The 16,266-nt window shown below is 42.6% G+C and overlaps 2 protein-coding genes across 5 annotated transcripts in view; both read right to left on the bottom strand.

Annotated features, from left to right (window-relative positions):
- Nucleotides 1-612: 612 nt before the first annotated feature.
- Nucleotides 613-9,652, bottom strand: LOC121550629 (retinal homeobox protein Rx1-like). Of its 2 annotated transcripts, XM_041862959.2 has the most exons (5): nucleotides 5,868-9,652; nucleotides 5,611-5,718; nucleotides 3,293-4,328; nucleotides 2,829-2,986; nucleotides 613-2,556 (listed from the first exon to the last, which is right to left on the bottom strand). In XM_041862959.2, the coding sequence occupies exons 3-5, from the start codon at nucleotides 3,525-3,527 to the stop codon at nucleotides 2,116-2,118; spliced, it is 834 nt and encodes a 277-aa protein (XP_041718893.1). In that variant the 5' UTR covers nucleotides 3,528-4,328; nucleotides 5,611-5,718; nucleotides 5,868-9,652; the 3' UTR covers nucleotides 613-2,115. The 2 variants fall into 2 exon arrangements, with proteins under 2 accessions (XP_041718893.1, XP_045066710.1); XM_045210775.1 differs by lacking the exons at nucleotides 5,611-5,718; nucleotides 5,868-9,652 and having other exon boundaries at nucleotides 3,293-4,832.
- A 102-nt stretch (nucleotides 9,653-9,754) lies between these two features.
- The window catches only part of LOC121550628 (integrator complex subunit 1), a 30,038-nt gene continuing 23,526 nt past the window's right edge, over nucleotides 9,755-16,266 (bottom strand). For all 3 annotated transcript variants that reach the window (XM_041862956.2, XM_041862955.2, XM_041862958.2), the window contains exons 41-48: nucleotides 15,992-16,184; nucleotides 15,567-15,694; nucleotides 15,326-15,432; nucleotides 15,004-15,117; nucleotides 14,837-14,907; nucleotides 10,518-10,609; nucleotides 10,208-10,317; nucleotides 9,755-10,072 (exon numbers count right to left, since the gene is read on the bottom strand). In XM_041862956.2, coding sequence (XP_041718890.1) covers nucleotides 9,957-10,072; nucleotides 10,208-10,317; nucleotides 10,518-10,609; nucleotides 14,837-14,907; nucleotides 15,004-15,117; nucleotides 15,326-15,432; nucleotides 15,567-15,694; nucleotides 15,992-16,184 — 931 coding nt within the window. In that variant the 3' untranslated portion in view covers nucleotides 9,755-9,956. The remainder of the gene's footprint in view (nucleotides 10,073-10,207; nucleotides 10,318-10,517; nucleotides 10,610-14,836; nucleotides 14,908-15,003; nucleotides 15,118-15,325; nucleotides 15,433-15,566; nucleotides 15,695-15,991; nucleotides 16,185-16,266) is intronic.

The raw sequence follows: 16,266 nt of genomic DNA, 5'->3' as shown, positions 1-16,266 counted from the left end.
TAGACTACAGAGAGACTTTTGAAAACATACAGGAGACTCAAGCATGGGCATAAGTGACATAGGCGGGCATAAGTGACATAGGCGGTCACCCCCCGGCCTTTAGGGGGCCCCCAACCCCAGAAAAACAGAGTCGGGGACTCAATTTAATGTTGAGCTTTAGAATAGTAGAATACACAATGTGCAATGTCGAAAATTGGTTGTGCATGAGCAGTTCTCCTCTTGCTATGTCAGTCACTCAATTAGCTCTTGTCAGTTAGCATTTTTTAGATTGGTAAATTAGTCTACCCAGCTATCTAAACTTGTAGTAGTCATGGACAAATTAATTACCGACCTGACACGAAGGGCATGTGTGCAGGGGCCCTTACCTCCAGGGGGCCCCCATTGATTTTGTTAGTCACTCTCAATCAGATATCATATTAACATGGCATAAGTCATGGCAAAATATGTCGAATTTCAGTAAATAAGCTGTAAAACTGCACATTTTTCTCTCTGCCCCATGATTAGAATTGCATGAAATGTATTATAAAATTGCTAAAAAAAAAATATCCGCCTCATGGCAAAATATGTAGAATTGCAGGAAATTAACTTTAAAACTTAAAATGTTTCTCTCCGCTGTCAAGAGGGCCCCCAAAAGGCTAGGGCCGGCCCTGCACTCAAGATTTACATTCTCCTTTCATTTAATTCCTTCCAACTCGCTATTCATATTCCCAGATTCTGCATTGGAATTTGCAGTGACCTTGGCCAGGTGGTGTCATATCCCATGTTTCATCCACAGAACTAAAGGCTGTTCATGTCGTACAGGAGATTGGCCATACAAAAAAGGCCAACGTCTAAACCCAAAGGAAGTGCTCTGACTGGGAGGCTGAAAATCCATTAGACTTGGAACAGCTGCTCTATCCATGCTCTGAAAATCAACATAATACGGTTTAGTAGGACAAATAGTGCCACCTCTGGAAATGTACTGATAATGATGATACAGGCTATTATTATAGTCCCATCATGTAAATATGTCTTAGCCTACTGTACTTTTTTTTAAACATCGATATATAGTATAGCTCAAGACGATACAATATGTGAGTCTTATTGATCTACATTTCTACAATACTGATAAAATATACAAACAGTGGTAGCCTATCTGATGTATTTAAATTACAGCATTGTTTTCAACAGTTTAGCTTTCGCAGGAAACAACAACATGTATTTGCCTCGTAATCTTCAGAAAGCGTTCCTGTCATTGGGGGCAGTCATGTTTCAGCCACTTCCATTGTTTCCTGCGAGGGCCTGTGGCAGCATGCAGACATCCTGCTTCTCGTTCTGCAGTGAAGGTAACAGGATAGCCCCGGCCAGGGCTTGTCATCGATGAGATCACTGAGAAGTCATCAGAGCGTTACCTCTTTTAATCTTACCCTAATCTGATGGCTAATGTAAGAGCATTTAGTCACCAGTAATGCAGCAGAATATCTAAAGACCCTATACCTAAATAACACTTCACATCCAGAGGTATTGGATGAAGGTCATGACTGCATATCTGAGTTTTACATGTATTATGTACAGATTTATTTAGGTGTGAAAAACGATGAATATATTAAATTAAGAATTTGTTCTTAATTGACTCACCTGGATGAACAAAGGTTAAATTAAATACAAAATTAAATGAACCACCTCAGTAGGGAATGTAAAATGATAATAATGTAATCTTAGTTTTATGTTTTTTTTTTAAGTAACACTGCTTCCAACAGGAGTTCAATATATAAACTGAACTCGTTCAGCCAAAGTGTAAAGAAACATGAAGGATAATATGTCAAGATGTTGCTATGGATATACTATATATTTTGGAAAGCATTCACCTCTTGCTAGTCTGAGCATTTAAAATACACGTTTAGCGTGATTGTTGATAGAAAAGGATGTCCAGTACAGAAACATAATGGCATTTCAAAACACTTAATACATTTATATAATATTAAACAAAAAATCAGCACCTTTTGTAAATGTTAGTTCATATCCTTATTGAATAACAGAATAATACCCAGGATGGGGTATTTAGGCAAGTTGCCTCAACCATGATGAGGTCTTAGGGACCTGTTTGCAAAAGCCATGCAGAGAGAAAGAACCATATCAGTTGCTCTCTCTGTCGTCAGTGTTCTGTGTTTGTGTCTGCAGTGCCGCTGTCTCTCCTCCTCCTGACCTGGTCACAGTGCTGTGGATCTCAGCCTCGTGCTCCCTGGCCTTGGCCCGCAGCTTGGCAATGCTACAGGAGCGGAACTCTTCTGGACTGGGCCCTTCCATCCCCTCCCATTCCCCTGCTGGCCCCTGAATCGTACTCTGTATGGGGGTGGTCACCACAGCAGAACGAGGTAGTTTATTCCAGGGATAGTTTCCTTTCTCCTGCCTCCTCTCCCAGTGCTCGCCGTCAGAGCTCTCTAGCTTTGGTAAGCTCTTGTTGGGTTTGTCTGTTGTTGTGTCCTCAGCATTGTCCTTCCTGGGAAATGGCTCTCCTAGCTGGCCCTGCAACTTCAGCTGTCTCCGCATCTTAGCACGGCGGTTCTGAAACCACACCTGGTGAAAATAGAACGAATGTAATATGTAGAATAAGAGAGAGTGAAATCTCTTACAATGCAAAACATTAGTTTTGAAAAATGTTTCAGTATCCACTAGATTTAACAGTTTTATTGTGTATTCATAAACAAATAATATATTTTTTAAATATATAAAATACAGTAGCATTGTGGCATGAAAGCTGATAGAAACATAGATGGCTTCTAGAAATCAGAGTTCATGCATTAGTGAAAAGTGTATGGTTTGGAAGGAAGAAGGTGTTGGGACCATACCTGCACTCTGGCCTCGATGAGGTCCAGTCTGAGGGCTAGGGCTTCCCTCATGAAGACGTCAGGGTAGTAGGTGGTCTCAAAGGTCTTCTCCAGCTCCTCCAGCTGCCAGCTGCTGTAGTTGGCCCGCGCACGACGCTGCTTCACTGGCCTCTGTTCATCTGGAAAGCACGGCACAACCGCCAATTACACAATCGCCAACGGTTGACAAGGAACTAATGGCTCTAGATTGGATCATTAGCGCCGACGTTCATTAGGCCCTCTTTAACCGTGCTTGATAATTGATTGTTAGTTAAGAGCTGTTAGAAAATATTTTGTAAACATTTACACTGCCATCAGATGGTGCTCAATGAGTCTCTATGAGAAAATACATTCCAACAACTAACAAGCAACACATATCTGTAATAAATGGTCACACATGAATGTAAATATCCATGTGCTAAGGCAGACTGTTGGTTGGAACTCACCCATGCTGTCTGTGAACTGCCCCATCCCAGCTGCCTGTGTGGCCAGGAACAGAGCCTCCTTGCAGGGCTCTGGTTGCAAGTAACTCCGCAGGGACTCATAGCTGATCAGGGGCCCAGGGATCAGGAGCTGTGGAGGGGAGCCCAGTCTGGTGGGGAACACAGGGAAGAAGTGTGCTGCAGACGAGTGGAAGACCGCAGGCAGAAGAGTGGAGACCAACTGCCCAGGGCCAAACATTATCCAAAAGCTCTTAGAGGAGTCCAGAGTCTTAAGTGTCCATCCACTGGTATAAAGGGGACAGTCTGATCCCCAAACACTGATACCAAAACAATGGGACGTATCTCAGGAGTTATTTCACAACATCAGAGTAAACATTCTTGTTGAGGTTGGCTCAAGATGGAACAGAGTCAAGTCTTGAGGCTTCTTTACCACAGTGAAATCAAATAGGGCTGTTAATGAGAAGTACATCACCAGGTCCAGAATGAAAGAACTCACAGAATCTTTAACCATCAATTCTGAGGGATGAATTGCAGTCATCAGCCATACATTGACTCTCAATCCAGAAGGCTGCCTAAGATGAAGGTTGACATGGAGACTCAGGCGGAGCTCAGGTGAGATGCAGGTGATGGGTGGGGAGGCAAGAGAGGACTGCACTCAGCAGGTAAAGGGAGTCTCACCTTAGTCTGGTGAGGTTCTCTCCTATCCTGCTCTTCCCCCTCCTCCCTCAACAGTCACATGACTCACAGTGGGCCCAGACTGACTCCTGGGTGTGAGTGAGAGGGCTGGGCTTCAAAGAAATGGAGACAGGAATGTGAATCTGACCCATGATCCATCTCCAGGTAGATTTTCACACCATGGTATCATTCAATCAAAGTCGATTTAAAACCACAATGTACCTCTTCAACACACCAATCCCATACAACGTTTTGCATTCAACTTACATTATAGAAGCAGCTTCCACCCTTCATTTCATGTTGCACTCTGCATGGATTTGGTGTCTGAGGTTTACTTTGGACAAGTTAAGACACCTTTTAGCTTCTGAAATTTCAATCAAAGTGATGGATCAGACATCAAGGTGTGGAAATGACATTAAAAAAACAAAGCTTGAACGTTCAGTTGAACACGTACACCACAAATATTTGAGAATATATCTTGTCTTTTAATTAATAGTTGTCAAGCAGAATAAGAAGAAACGATTCCGATGACATAAACTGGTACAGCCCTTCGGAGATGATCAAAACAAGCTCAGAGGTGCCAAACACAGAGCCACTGTTGCCAAGGTAAACAAGTTCACGCTAATTACACCACCTAATTGACATGAAGTTGAATGATGACAATTAGCTGGATCGAAAATGTTTACCTAACACTTATTTCCTGATCTGATGTTCGTTTTGGATGTTAGATACTCTAAATTAAGTCATTATACACTCCAAAAGTTTATACAATTAAAAAGAAATGCTTTCCTAATAGCTAGGTCTAATCTTTCAAATTAAACGTTCAACAAAAACAATGGAAATGCTGTCATTATATGACTCAAGTGGTCCCATCTAGTCTCTACTAGTCTTCTATCGAGAATAGGTTCAAATAGAAGCTATTGTTTGGTCTTCGGTTGAAGACAGAGTTCACTGACAATGGTTGTGGGTCAGGGCTCCTTGGCCTTTGAAAACAGATAACTTTCACAGCTAAGCTTCAACTGGAATTTGCACCTATTTAATGTTTTTATATATTTATTAAAAGGTCTTCTCATTCTCTCTGAGTAATATACACAATCCTAACATAAAGACTATAACAATTACATTGACATAGAGATTCAAATCGATAGGGATGTAATGGAAATAATGATAACTGCAAGCGTTGGAATTGTAAATATGGTGAATTTTTATGATTGTGTGCAGGGCTCCCTTGTAAAAGGGGCCTTGGGTTCAATGGGATTTTCCAAGTTTAAATCAATTTAAATAAAATCAAATAAACCTATAAAGAGGTATTACCAGTGTTATAAACAGATGCAAGCAGGTTTTGTTCCTATGTAATAAGTTAAAGTGTTATTCAATCCCTCTTTCATGTCATCAAGTAAACTGCCCCAAATCACAGCTTAGTACGGGGCCTCAAAGTAAATCTCCACACACGCTGGAAGGAAGGTAATACAGCACTGTACTCCAACAGACCGTGACAGAGAGAGCACATTCTCTCACATAAGAGCACGTATCCACTACACTTATCCACCACAAACCTTATACACAATAATTAGGTCTCACACCTTCACACACACTCTCTCTCACACACAAACACACACACTCCTTCTCTCACATAGTCAACTCACGTTCCTGTGCATACTCTTAGAGATCATCCACACCTTTCCCAAGCGGTCCAGCTGTAGCCTCGGTGTTGAAGGATCTCTGATGAGTTGATCATGATGAGCACTGACTGTCTATGATGTGAATGAAACACAGGTGTGTCAATTAATCCGGAGATACATTTCACCTAACACACCCCGCTAACTGCTTATCGGATCAGACGGTGGCTAGAACACGCCACTGTCATGGTTGTCACCACTAACTGGCGGTTTGAACTGCATACCTTTGATCAGTTCCAGAACATCAGCAGGAGACATCTGGCCAAAGCAATGCTCCCAACACCAGGGGAAGGTGAATCACTGTCTAGTCAGAGGACAGCACCTCTCTCTCCTCTGCAGTGGGGCTTTCATCCACACCTGTTCAAACACAAAATAAAGCCTACGCACAGGTATAAAGAGGTCAATAGGCAAACATCAGAAATACCTGGACAATCTCTATGTTAAGCTGAATCTGTGAGCATGTTCATTGGTGCGTGTGTATGCGTGCGACAATGGGGCATCAATGTTCACTCTGATCCAGCAGCCCCCAGTCATTTCTTGGCTTTGCCATTTCTAAAGTGAAAAGGAAAATAGATTAAAAGTGTCTAGTTTGAAGGGTGGCTAAATAAACATTGTGTGTGGGGTGGGACTGAAATACTGAATGGCCATCTCCGTTCCATTTGTCCTTGGCACACGGGTAGACAGAGGGATTTCTGGGATGTCTGAAAGTAGATCCCACTCCTCCTGCTGTGTTTGGTCTGTCCCGGGTTTCTCTAATGCCCACTGATCCAGCTAATCAGGGGAGAAATTGGTGAAGAAACAGCAGGGGTGGTTTAGCCATCAGTAAGGGGCTCGTGCACAAATGAGCTGCTTGTGGATAATTGAAGGAGGCATTAGGACAACAATGGCAGTGGCTCACACCAGTCTTCACTGGTCTCTCAGGTATTCCCAGGTCCCTGGATCACATAGCAGCCCCTGAAATCCACAGCAGGCTTAAATAAAAATCACAGCATCATTAGTGGGCCTTCAACATTGGGGGGCAAAATGCACCTTCTCCATGGATTTAAAAAACCCACCAACATTGTTGTGCCTCTTTTTCCATTACTGGCTTTAGTTTGAAATGGACTTGTTTGAGCTCGTATTTATGGCTTACAAATGGAAATGGAAAGGGATAGTTCCAAAGAGGACAAGAGAAGCAATTTAAGGAATGTGGGAATGAGAAATACCAATACTCTGCAGTATAAGAACAAAATAAAGAGAAGCTATTTAGGTTAGTGCAGTGTTAGGCAATACATGTATGATACATAACAAAAGCCTTCAATGTTCTTTTTAAAGGACCTTTGAAACTGGCTCAACTATCAGATTTAACTGTGGATGTGTTAGTACAGGACCTTAGATGACAGAGATTGGTAACAATGCACAATATCATTCATACTCATCCATTAGTGACACTTCAAAACATCAGACTAAAGTTCTGCCAAATGTCTTGTGAAGATGGATGATGTTATTTAGTGTCATGGAAATGTGCATATGGCTGGTGTAATTTGCAGTCTGAAATAGCAGCAGTGAGCACTGATAGGATCAACTTTTAATGAGAGCATAAGTGAAGCTTAAGGGTTGTCACTTAACTGGCTCTGTTGTTAATGACTTTTCAGATGATCAGACAGCTTTTTCAGACAGGGTCTACCTAAACTCCAACTCCCTCACTCATTTATTTCTGATTCATTGCAAATTGTCAAAAATCTCATATGAAATCACAGCAAGGTTATCTGATCATCGGTTGCTTGTGGTTGCACTTACTTTTACTGACCAACTTGAACTTTAAATCAAAGCATGGCAATACAATTGAATTCCATATTTTATTAAATCATTATGATGGATGTGTTTGTCACATCCAGGGAAGACAAAGGGACATGTGTTTTAGAGCAGAGAAAGCCCCTATCTGCTCGATGCCTCACTCTCTCTGGTTGCTAGGAGTATCCTGCAGAGAGCAGGCTGATTGGTTTAGTGCTGGATCACTGGCTATGGGATAAAGCTGAGAGCCAAGCCTGCTTTTCATGACAAAACGTTCAAGGGAAAGCGGCCACGATCCAAGAGCAATCACACTTTAGGCTTCAAAGTGCCAGGGAAAAAGAGAGGCGAGAGCCGGTCCACATTTTTTCCACGCCGGCCAAGTGCAACTCATGCGTGGAGGAAGACGAGATGATCTAAGGAGAGGAAGACAGGTGTGCAAGGGCAGGTAGAGGCACATCGGGGCCCCTCCCAGGGGTGAGTGAGAGACAAGGACTCACCCCCACCTTCCACCCTCCTGCACTGTCCACTTTCACATGAACTAGCAAATCAACATATTACACATTAAAACAACTCTTTAAACTCATCTTTATGGGTTTACAATCTGTGACTTTTCATAAAGCCATGATAGGGCTTAGTTACAAAATACCTCATGTGCAGCAGTAAAGATGATTGATATAAGGGAGTTCATGAAGCTTAACTCGGAGCATGGCACATTGAGAGGGTTTTAGTACAGACCACAGCACCAGCTCCTTCTGAGGGCATCAAACGCTAGTCTGATGTGATGATGAATCAAGGCAGAGGTTGTTAGCATGTCAGTGGCCCATCAGGCTAGTTAATGACAGCCCCCACTTTCCACCTCCTCTTCCTCACTGGCTGTCACTCATCTCTGTTCTGCCTCACTGCCACCAAGCCAATGGGATGCTGGCGCCTCACCAAGAGCCCAGGCAGCTACGGCATTTGTTGCTAGCTGATGGATAACCACAAACACAACTTTCAACTCACTGTGTGCTATATAACACCTTAAGGTGCAATTAACACATCAACCAAAAAACAAACAGTGGGAGGAGAGCACAGACAAGTATAATTAGGGCAAGAATAATTGCAGTACATAGAAATTGGGAAAGTATAGAGATACAAATAAATACACACAATACAAACGTGAGGTGACATGTTTTCATACACAATAATCCAAGGCTTTTTTGTGAACAAATTGTAGTACAATAGTTTGCAGTACACGCAATAAGAAACACATTTGGACAATTAGTCAACCAGTCCAAGAGACAATTTGTATCCAATTGATTATGCACAGCAGTACGTATGATGGTGAAAACCTTAACGGGCAGAATCACTTGCACATTTTAAGACATTTCCACCCCTAGCTTCCCATCAATTATGACATGTTAAAAGGATAGTGGGGAGCAGATCATTGGACATATGTGGACCTCATTGAAGGAGGCTGCTTTCATCAGGCCCATGTGTGCAGTATCTAGAGTGGCTGTCAGTCCCAATGGACAAAAGCGTCCCCTGACCCACCAGTGTGGGCATGTTCCACCTTCACATAGGATTCTCCCATAACTAAACAACTGCTTCCGCTCCATGTCCCACCATGTAATCCAACACCAGCAAAGTACATTTCAGTGCTGGCCAAAACAGCCTGCCCACATGCAGCCTTCAACGAGCGCTTTGGTCTGTGTGATTGAACAATTACTGCCTTGGTTAATTTCCCATAAATGGGCGAGGAAGGAACACTTAGCTGGGTTACCTGCCCCTTTGACTCCACTGAGAGGGTTTCTATGGCACTGGGCAAAACAACTCACACTTTCATGGCAAATTGGTTTCCATCACAGCGTTCATTGCATGCCTTTAATTTGTCTTCTACACCCCAGTGCAAAGACTGCATAACTATGACAGCCATTTCAAACATGATCAGGCTCAGAGAATGCATGGAATGAAATATGAAGGCACCAGGGTCTTGCTCCATTAACAGTTGCTTCGTTTCTGTTGTTTGAGGTAGTGAAATGCTGATGCACAAAAGCAATAATTAGTTCTGGTGAAATTCCAAAGATAGTTCTACACAATTTCAGCTGGTAACTGACTTCTCACATTGAAATGCTTAAACATGCCACTGACACCATTATAGTATGAACTCTCTGGGATTAGAAGCAACAGAAAAAAAGACATGTCATTTGGCACCCTGGTTTTATGTAATGTTATTCCTATTATATTTGAGAGACAGAAATCCATCATTTCAAAAATAATATTTTTTAAATTCAATTTATGACAGTGGTTGATAGCCAGTATTCATTATTTCAAAAATAATAGAAGCACTACCACTGCAAAACAAGCATGAGTGAATTTATTTTAATTTCCTTTTTTACAAGAATCACTATCACCATCTAAATCCATAAATCCTGATAAATTGACCAAACAGATAAAAAGCACAGGGCAGTTGTGTATGACTTGAGTCTTACTCCACAATACAAAAACGTTATGGTGACACTGTCTCCCGTCAGAGGAGAAGGACTTGTACCTCCGGGTCGTCATGTTGTTGCCTCCATGTGCAGGACCTTCATGGACTCAGAGATCATAGAGCTGGTGTCAATCTGCCCATAGATCCCCACCAAGAAGGCCTTGTGAAGTAAGATGTCTGCATGCTCTGAGGAGAAAAGCACAATGAATCCTTATCCATCTTGAAACACAGAACAGTTAACTTTCCAACTTGTGAGTTTAGACCCATAATAAGGACCAAGCACAGAAGCTGTGAAGTGCTGAGAAGATAGGACAATCATACCTTGACAGAGCAGCACGTATTCTGGCAGGTTCCTAAGTGCTGTCTGCACCACGTCAAAGTTCCCACTGCCCATACAGTACATGAAGGTGGGCAGGAAGTCTGCTGCCGTGCTGCAGCACCGGAAAGAACACATCTTACTTAGGACACGTAACTTTTAAAAAACATTATTTTACATGAGGCAACACCTTCCAGGTACCACTACAGAAACATTTGCAGCCAAACATTCCTAGACCATGACAACCAGCTCTGTCTCTAGATTCCTATATAAATCAGCAGAGAAATCCTAGAGGTGTCAGCAGGCTAGTCTTACCATGGGTTGTTCTGGATGCAGCGCAGGGCCAGGCTGAAGGCCATGTTACGACACAACTCCTCAGTAGAACTCATCAGTCTCTGCAGGTCATTCTGAGGGCAGGGAAGGCAATGAAAACCTGTTTATTTATACTGTACAGTGGGGGGAAAAAGTATTTAGTCAGCCACCAATTGTGCAAGTTCTCCCGCTTAAAAAGATGAGAGAGGCCTGTAATTTTCATCATAGGTACACGTCAACTATGACAGACAAAATGAGAAAAAAAATCCAGAAAATCACATTGTAGGATTTTTAATGAATTTATTTGCAAATTATGGTGGAAAATAAGTATTTGGTCAATAACAAAAGTTTCTCAATACTTTGTTATATACCCTTTGTTGGCAATGACACAGGTCAAACGTTTTCTGTAAGTCTTCACAAGGTTTTCACACACTGTTGCTGGTATTTTGGCCCATTCCTCCATGCAGATCTCCTCTAGAGCAGTGATGTTTTGGGGCTGTCGCTGGGCAACACGGACTTTCAACTCCCTCCAAAGATTTTCTATGGGGTTGAGATCTGGAGACTGGCTAGGCCACTCAAGGACCTTGAAATGCTTCTTACGAAGCCACTCCTTCGTTGCCCGGGCGGTGTGTTTGGGATCATTGTCATGCTGAAAGACCCAGCCACGTTTCATCTTCAATGCCCTTCAGGGGCGGTGTGTTCAATAGGGCGATATGGGCGACGCACTGCCAAACGGGAAAAGGAAGGGATTTTTTTTCTAATCAATTATATCACGGCAACAGTAGTTATCAGTGTTGTAATCTAGACCTCTGATCTGCCACAGTGCCACACTGCCACTAAATGTCCAATCAGGCTAAAGTCGTGCTTCAAATGGCTCCCCCCCCTTTTGGGGCGATTTCAGTCAGGTTGAAAATCGCCCAGAAGTCTGTCATAGACTCCCATGTAAAATCAATTTTTTTCAAATTTCAGAGCTTTCAATACAATCTCTATGGGTGTCTGAGGGCTTGCACTTACGCTTTCGTCATACGTAACGTAACCATGAACGTAACTAAGAAAAGACCGGGTAGCAGCCTCAATCAATTCACTACTACTATCAAAATGGCTAGGCTTCAGTGCAACTCGATTGTGTCTTTGAAAGAAGTTCCTTTTTGTCGGCGAACAAATGAAGATAAATTGGCAACGAAACAATTAGGACCTCCCAGACCAAATTTAATAATTCAACAGGTTTCTACTAAAGGCGGAAAGTCCTACACCCGAGGATTTTCCAAAAAATTGGTACGAACGAAAAAATAACATTGCCACTCAACTGGATGAGGGATACAGGCTAGCTGTCCGCCGCCACAACGATGAGGTTAGTGTTGATAATCACAAGTTTACTGGAGAACTGAGACCAAGTAGAGACTTTGGACAGGGTGGATATGGTATAATAAAGGCAGTTTATTCAGAGGTAAAGATATCTGGAATCGCGTGCACGGACCCGTTCGTCAAACTCTTAGGGAGCTATACATTAAGCCCCATTACTTACCATATCAGATAAGAGAAATTGCTGCAGCTACATATATTTTACATCCTGGCCCTACATAGTTCACTATTTGCATCACTTACCAAAATATTACATGTGGTCATATATGCTTGGAAAGTGGAGATGCCATAGAACGTCAAAAGTAAACATTGCTGGAGACACATTGCCGTTTTGGAGAAGACATCGCGTTTGCTAGCGAAGAGATTTGTTGTGGCAAATGAACTTGGGCTGGGAATTGCCAGGAACCTCACGATAAGATATATGCATTGCGAGTCTCATGATTCTATACGTATTGCGATTCGATACTGTGATTTTATTGCGCACCATATGTCTGTTGCAGAGGGATCAGAAAGCCATGAGAACGAGTTTTGATCAGTCATGGAAATAAAAGTGCTGAAAACAAATTGGCTCCCAATGTGAAAAGATTGAGAACAAGCTATGAAGGAACAATAATGGTGTTTTGGTGCAGGTACAGCCAACTAGCGCTAAAATATTGCGATATTGTCAATACAGTATATCGTAAAGTATCACTATGTAACTCGATTTCTTTCACCCCAATCCCTCAAATTAACGGTAAATAACTGAATTGTTTGCCCCACATTTAGCTAAGATGATTAGCTAGCCAGCTAAAATGTTTTATTTAGTTAGCAGTCGCATCTACAATAGTTTACTGTCAATAACATGTCTCCAAAAATGACGTGGTGTCTCCAATTGTGTTGACATTTTACAATTGCGATGCGCATCCATGAGTATCCACTTTCTGTAGCTCAGCTGGTAGAGCACGGCGCTTGTAATGCCAAGGTAGTGGGTTCGATCCCGGGACCACCCATACACAAAAATGTATGCACGCATGACTGTAAGTCGCTTTGGATAAAAGCGTCTGCTAAATGGCATATTATTATTATTATTATTATTATCTGAAGAGAGCCCCGAAACATTGTGTGCAGACATTTTATGCAATAAATGAAGTAGGTTGAATCTAGTAGTTCTGATCTTCTGATTGGTCCTGATGAGTTGGGCGAGGTCCCCTCCAGGCTACTGTCACTGTTGCATTGGCTCTGAGTCGGGTTCTCTGTCTTCAAATGTTCAGCCTAAGAGAGGGGATTTTTTGTGTGTGTGTGTGTGTGTGTGTTTAACAGTGATGATGTGTGTGTGTGTGTGTTTAACAGTGATGATGTGTGTGTGCGTGTGTGTTTGTGTGTGTGTGTGTGTGTGTCCTCAGAGCAAGAACTCGTGAGTTGGAAGAACTGAGAGGCCTATGGCGTGGGTGTTGTCCTTGGCCACCTGCTGACAAGGCTGACAAGATAGGACCCTTTTGTCCATTGTTATTGGATAGGAACATAACTTATAACCAGCTCCTGACCTAAATAGATCTTAGCACAACATTTTACTCAACATATCATATTCCATATTCACTATAACAAATATATTTACTACGACATTAGCAAGAACCGCCACATCCTCAGCCGGCTAATCCAGTGTGTGAAGTTTTGCGGAGTGTTTGAGTTAGCTTTGCGAGGCAAAGATGAAACTGAGGGCTCCACCAACCCTGGTAAGCCAACACTTTTGAGATCAGTCAATAAATGCTTCTGGTATTGACTTATATGCTGCCCCTGTCTTCATGTTGTTGCTGGACATATCTTTTTTAAAATGTGTGTAGGTCACCTAAATCATCAGAAAAATTGCCCCCCCTGAGAATTTTTTCAGGAGCCGCCACTGATGCCCTTGCTGATGGAAGGAGGTTTTCACTCAAAATCTCACGATATATGGCCCCATTCATTCTTTCCTTTACACGGATCAGTCGTCCTGGTCCCTTTGCAGAAAAACAGCCCCAAAGCATGATGTTTCCACCCCCATGCTTCACAGTAGGTATGGTGTTCTTTGGATGCAACTCAGCATTCTTTGTCCTCCAAACACGACGAGTTGAGTTTTTACCAAAAAGTTCTATTTTGGTTTCATCTGACCATATGACATTCTCCCAATCCTCTTCTGGATCATCCAAATGCACTCTAGCAAACTTCAGACGGGCCTGGAAATGTACTGGCTTAAGCAGGGGGACACGTCTGGCACTGCAGGATTTGAGTCCCTGGCGGCGTAGTGTGTTACTGATGGTAGGCTTTGTTACTTTGGTCCCAGCTCTCTGCAGGTCATTCACTAGGTCCCCCCGTGTGGTTCTGGGATTTTTGCTCACCGTTCTTGTGATCATTTTGACCCCACGGGGTGAGATCTTGCGTGGAGCCCCAGATCGAGGGAGATTATCAGTGGTCTTGTATGTCTTCCATTTCCTAATAATTGCTCCCACAGTTGATTTCTTCAAAACAAGCTGCTTACCTATTGCAGATTCAGTCTTCCCAGCCTGGTGCAGGTCTACAATTTTGTTTCTGGTGTCCTTTGACAGCTCTTTGGTCTTGGCCATAGTGGAGTTTGGAGTGTGACTGTTTGAGGTTGTGGACAGGTGTCTTTTATACTGATAACAAGTTCAAACAGGTGCCATTAATACAGGTAACGAGTGGAGGACAGAGGAGCCTCTTAAAGAAGAAGTTACAGGTCTGTGAGAGCCAGAAATCTTGCTTGTTTGTAGGTGACCAAATACTTATTTTCCACCATAATTTGCAAATAAATTCATTAAAAATTCCTACAATGTTATTTTCTGGTTTTTTTTTTTTAAGTGGGAGAACTTGCACAATTGGTGGCTGACTAAATACATTTTTCCCCCACTGTACATAGTGGTGCAAAGCAGAGTCTGTGTTGGGGAATTATTTGTTCATAATAAAGGTCTGTTATTAGAAGGTGAACTTACAGTGAAGTGCTGAATGATCTCAGGATTCCTCTTGGACTTGTCCTCCACCTCGGTCAGAACTTCCAGAACATCTGAAACACAGCGGGTAGTAAAATGTTGGTAAAGTTCAGCAAAATCCCTGAAGTTACGTGTTAAACTGACATGAGAGTATATTATACATGAATGACCTTCTATGGCTTCTCCCCTGGAGATCTTCTTCAGGTACTTGGTCATGTCAGCTGCAGTCAGTGGAACGGAGGCTGAGATACTGACCATGGGCAGGGAACCAGAGGACGACTCATCTGATAGGAGGAAACACAGAGACGTGTCAAAAACACCACAGCCATTGATACAAATCAACCTTCTCGCTAAAATGGGTATGTATCTGTATACAGTCAAAATATGTAATTAATATATTATATTTTCTTTCATTTGCCAAATTGTTGATGTGTTCTGATTCTCTTATGTTTTTTCATTCAAGACGAAGTTTCCACAAGCGGATAAGCTTACCATCTCTGTCCTCAGCAGAGCTGTCAGAGGAGCCAGTCTTCACAGGCAGGGTGAGGCCAGCTAGCAGGGACTTGAGCAGCAGGTCAGAGTGCTCTGACGAGAGCCCCCTAGTGGGACAAACAGAGAAACAAAAGTCACTCCTTCGCTGCGCCACACAACATGAAATAACAATTAACATTTAAGCAATTGTGTTGCCAATCCTAACGTCCCAATAATAATTGTGAAAAACTCAATGACTTACTGCAGGATATCGGAATGCTTCTGTAGATAGGGAATGGCTGCTGCTGCATCGTGGGTAATGTACTTCTGAATGAACTGCACAAATTTACTGAAGAAGGCCAACGGATGCATACGAGGTCTCCTGAGGTTCTGCATGGAATATGGACAACAAACATGATTAACTCCATGATCAATATGAGCTTTATTTGAATGCACAAAGCAGTTGACCTTATGGAAATACTACTGTTCTATGGAAACATATTAGATCTAGTCAAGATATCCAGCCAACCACAGCTGTAACAGTGACAACAATGTATTCCTTCCCCACCTATGAGAAGACAAATACCTCTGAAACACTAAAAAGAAAAACACAAGCAAATATCACCAAACCACCTGTAAAAGCCTCTGAGGTTGATCTGTGAGTGCGTTCTGTGTTCATCCCCTCACCTGCAGGATCTTCATGAAGGAGAGCAGGCAGTCCTGCAGCGCCCTCTGGTGTTCACTGTGGAACACTAACGGCTGCAGCAGCTCCAGGATGGCCAGCACGTTGCTGAAGAACGTCAGGTGGTTCTGGCTCCGGAACTCCTGGAAGTTGAGGTGGATGCGTCCGTGGAGAAGCGCTCCGATCATCGGCAAGTGTCTGGAAAGTCAAGAAAGGTAAGCTGAGATCATTCTCCAGATGTTCCACCTCACTACAGCAAAGGTGAGAACAAAAACATTCA

The sequence above is a fragment of the Coregonus clupeaformis genome, chromosome 35 (assembly GCF_020615455.1).
Source record: "Coregonus clupeaformis isolate EN_2021a chromosome 35, ASM2061545v1, whole genome shotgun sequence".
Taxonomy (NCBI): domain Eukaryota; kingdom Metazoa; phylum Chordata; class Actinopteri; order Salmoniformes; family Salmonidae; genus Coregonus; species Coregonus clupeaformis.
This window is presented reverse-complemented; position numbering and strand designations above follow the sequence as displayed.

Bases quoted from the DNA above. Each gene is read 5' to 3' on its own strand.
- LOC121550629 (XM_041862959.2), bottom strand. From the start codon at position 3,527: ATGTTTGGCCCTGGGCAGTTGGTCTCCACTCTTCTGCCTGCGGTCTTC. The intron at 2,987-3,292 runs GTGAGTTCCAAC...CGTGCTTTCCAG, and splicing joins GCAGTTCACAGACAGCATGG to ATGAACAGAGGCCAGTGAAG. The intron at 2,557-2,828 runs GTATGGTCCCAA...TATTTTCACCAG, and splicing joins TCATCGAGGCCAGAGTGCAG to GTGTGGTTTCAGAACCGCCG.